This window comes from Mus caroli, chromosome 7, assembly GCF_900094665.2.
Source record: "Mus caroli chromosome 7, CAROLI_EIJ_v1.1, whole genome shotgun sequence".
NCBI classification, from domain to species: Eukaryota; Metazoa; Chordata; class Mammalia; order Rodentia; family Muridae; genus Mus; species Mus caroli.
In genome coordinates this window covers 33,272,314-33,276,431 of record NC_034576.1, presented here as the reverse complement: position 1 = coordinate 33,276,431, position 4,118 = coordinate 33,272,314, and the positions used below count along the sequence as shown (strand labels likewise).

At 49.7% G+C, this 4,118-nt stretch overlaps 1 protein-coding gene across 1 annotated transcript; it reads right to left on the bottom strand.

The window, feature by feature from the left end:
- Positions 1-2,479: 2,479 nt before the first annotated feature.
- Positions 2,480-3,695, bottom strand: LOC110299418 (major allergen I polypeptide chain 1-like). The gene is made up of 3 exons (XM_021169105.1): positions 3,635-3,695; positions 3,295-3,482; positions 2,480-2,509 (listed from the first exon to the last, which is right to left on the bottom strand). Exons 1-3 carry the CDS (start codon positions 3,693-3,695, stop codon positions 2,480-2,482), a joined length of 279 nt encoding a protein of 92 aa, XP_021024764.1.
- Between the last annotated feature and the right edge of the window lie 423 nt (positions 3,696-4,118).

The following is a 4,118-nucleotide window of genomic DNA, read 5'->3' as shown; positions in this document are numbered from 1 at the left end:
GGCAGACGTGGGAGGGGTGCCAGATGCTTTCCACTCAGCCCCAGGTGGGTATTTAAGCCACTGACCCCACTCAATGGGGGGTGGATAAGGGGCAGCTCCCACCTGGGGGTCCGGGGATGACACCCTGAGCCCTGGGGTTACAGGAGAGACGGTAGAGGGAGAGTGGTTCCCACACAGGGGAGAGTCTGTGCAGTGGGCCTTGATGAACAGAGACAGTCTATGATTTTAGAGCTTTATTATAGAAAGGCAGAGAGAAAGAGAAAAGGTAAAAGAGAGAGAGAGACCATGGCCAAGAGGAGAAAAGGGGGAAAGAGAAAGAGAGAAGAAAGGCTAGAGAGTAAGAGGGAGAGAGAGGAAGAGCATGAGAGGAGAGAGGAAAGGAGAGAGTAGAGTAAGGGGAGTAAGAGCAAGAGGAGTAAGAAAGTGAGGTGGGGCCAAGCAGCTCCTCTTATTGTGTGCTGTAATCTTTATTGTTTCTAGGTAACTGGGGAGGAGTCTAGCCTGAAGGTCAGAAGCTTGGGACATTGCCTACGTGACTATTAATCATGCTTCTCTTGTGGGGCCTGAGGGGACGGTAACTTCGACAGGAGCCAGGGTTCCAGGAGACATGAGAGAACTCCTTCCATCCTGTGTAGGTGAATTATTACCACCAGTTCCCGGGATTCAACATGTAGCCTCAGCTGGAAACCAGGCTGTCTGTGCATACCGCAATGCCATACACTTCAACCACCCTTAGCTCCCAGAAGGCAGGAGGCCTCCTTCAGAAGAAGCTCTGGCTAGACACTGGTGAGTTGGAGGCCTGAGTCACAGGCATCAGGCTCAGTCTGTGCAAGATGGCCTCCTAATGTGCTGTTTGGTTTGAATCTGGTTCCTTGTATCCTCTAAGATTTCCTGGACTGGAAAATTAGTTCCCATCATAGGGTCTCAAGATATGATGTGATGGAGAAGCATGAGACAACTGGAAAGGTGATTAGGACTCTGGAGTGTGGCCATGGGAAGGGACACATGCTATAGACTAGGTGAATGCTGGAGAAAACCCACACACTGACTTGACCATGTGATTAATTCTATTTTCTGTGTCTCTGCTGGTGACAGGGTCCTCAACAGAGGCTAAAAAATGAAGCTGCAGGACTGTGGACCTGAAGCCTTCAAAATGATTAGTTTTTCTTTATAAATACTCAGTCACGGTTACTTTATCATAGCGTTATGAAAAAGAATAACACCCTTTACTCTTTTCAGCGCATACTCTATAATGAGAGAGCCTGCACCTGTTGGGCCTTCCATCAGCCTCTGTATCATGAGGAACCTATATATATTCTTCTGGGTATGCATGGTGGTTTGAGCCTGGGACCCATGCGAGGACATGGCTCATTGGTGGATCTGAGGCACATGGCCTTAGGACTGGCCACAGGGCAACTATTTGGTGACTGGTATGGGAAAGAACTTCCTGCCATGTCCATGGAGTGGAGCCACATGACAGATCCTAAAGCTGTAGGACCCTGGGTCCCCACTATGTGTAACAACCAATGGGGAAGTAACTGCATTCAGAACTGGGTAGTTGACATTAGGATAAACTGAGTTCTGGCTATGGCCAGGTCACACACTGATTTCCAGGCTGAACTTCTGTTCACTGTAAGGGGCAGGAAGCCTTAGAGTGCCGCATACAACTCGACCAGCAAGAAAGACGCAACCACCGGTTCTTCTTAAAGCAGTTTTACTCAGGCAGCTTCTTTCTTAAAATCCCCCAGCCTCTCTGGTTAGTGTTTTTCTCCACTCCAGCCACAACCATGCCCCCACCAATCACCACAGGTCACATCACCTCACCAGGCAGGCTTGCTCAGCCAATCAGGGATTAAGGGCAGGCCATCCACCAAACATGGGCTTGTTTACTGCCTGAAGTAGATTTCCATCCGGCTGGCCAGGAAGTCCGGAATGGCTCCCCACATTAGAGATAGGTAGGTTTTTTCTTTTTGTTTTCTAAATGGGATACACTGTGACTCACACACAATGCACAACCGGTTCATGCCCCCAACACTGGGGAACAGGGACAGATTCTGCTATTTATAGCCTGTGTGGTCCTCAAAAGACTCTTGGTATTTCTAGTCCTACTCAGTTCCATGTTCCTGGGGAGTTCAGTCTGGGAGGTCATGTATGTATCCTGTGGACCCTGTCCCATGAGGGTGACAGATACTCAGGTGTAGTGACTATCGTCTCTTAGCATTCTCTAATGAATTCTGCAGGATGTTTTGGCTACACCACAATTGATTGGTGGCACTTCAAAGTCCCACTGGTTATCCCTGCAGTATCCTTCAACCCAATCAGCCCCAACCTCGAATCCCAAAATCCAGGCTTCCCTGTGAATTGCAAGACTTTTATTGTTGGATTCCTGTTCTTAGACACCTGGGCAGAAGGGGTAGGGCATGCTGCATCTATGCTGGTGAGTAGGGAAGTGGCTTCCTTGAGAGCAAGGATGTACCCATCAACATGACCGGCTGGCTGTTACTTTATTCTGCAAAGAGAGAGCCAAGCAAGGCTTCAGAGGTAAAGAAAACTTCATGCCCCACTGATCACATATGGGGACACCTCTTGGGAGGAACTTCATCCTCTTTGCAATAGCTTTTGAGTTCGATCAGGGATAAGGAGCCTTGTCTCCCACCTGTTGAAACAATCTCTGTAAAGAGCCTCCAATCCAAGCAGATGAGAGAAGCGACCTCATGGGACACCATAGGTACAAGTGGGACAGAGTGGGGAGGAGCTGACAGGGCTCCATGTGAGCTGGTGGGCAGCTGGGGCCCCACAAGGGAACTGACTCCTGTCACATGATGATGACCCTCATATGTCTGCAGCTGACACAATGACTTATCCCACCAGTTCTAGGGACAAGAGTGGGTTCAATTTAATTCTACCCTTGAATGTCCCAGGCCTGGAGTCAACACAGTGACCTTGGAGGTGCATAGGACAGGAAAACTGATAAGTGTTTTGGGGCTGGAGTGGCAGGTTTGAAAAGTTAGGATAAAAGACCCAGGTTGGAGAATGGTGCCAGGCCCCAAGTTTGTGCAGCTAGACTTGGGAAGCTGTGTCAGGAAGGCTGATAGAGGCCAAACTTGGGCAGGGATCTAGTGTGGCTTGGCTGAGTTGAGCAGCCAGGCCCAACTCAGGCAGCCTGAGAGTCCCTTCCTGACCCATCCTCCTGGCGTCCTCAATAAAGTGTGTCACTGTTCTGGATTCACAGAGCAGCTTCCGAGTGTGGGAGAAGTACAAGCCCTGCCCTTAGCAAGACACTTAGAGACTCACGATGAAATTGGTTGCCTGTGTCTTGTCTTCCTCGGTCAACATCCTATAGGAACATTTCTTGATATTTGCAGCATTTTCCAGTACGAGAGGGTCATTATTGTATTGTTTCAGGCACTCAACATACTCTTCAGTGGTCCCATCGAAAAATTTTTGAACTTTTTTTTGTAAAGCTGGGCAAAGGCCACAATCTGGAACACAGAGACAGGGTGACACCCCTCCCCCCACCTTGAAAGACAGGCATCAGCACACCCCAGGGAATAGAGGGTGCGAGAACCTAGAGAGTCTGCATCCCGACCCCCACACAGAGCCCGTATCCCTGACACCCATACACAATACCCACCTCCCTCTGAAGTCAGGAGCAGGGCAGCCCCAAGTAGCAAGAGAGCACCAGTGAGCTTCATGTTAATGGTGGCAGGTGCTCCTACTCAGCTTGGTCCCCTTTTATAACTGCCGTGGTCTGCTGAGTGAGCAGGGAGAGACCCATATCTGGGTCCCTCCAGGCCATTCTCAGGATATGTCTTGGAACTTCCTTGGGCCTGTGTGTTTGTGTCATGGGGAGGTGTGTATTTTGGCAATACAATAAGATCCTGGTCAACATACTGGCTCAGTCTGGTCCCATTAGCAGAGATCTTCTTAAGGTCACATGTCATGTAAAGGCCAAAGGAAGGTATGACTAGGGAAAAGGTCAAATGGTCTCTCAATCAGACCACCAGTAGTGAGGCCCATGTTACCCTGTCACACTGGGGACCTCACTGTCAGTGTTTAGACAAGCCAGACCTCAGACCACTGGCCATGCAACACCTGCCTTGTCTTTGTCCTGCCCC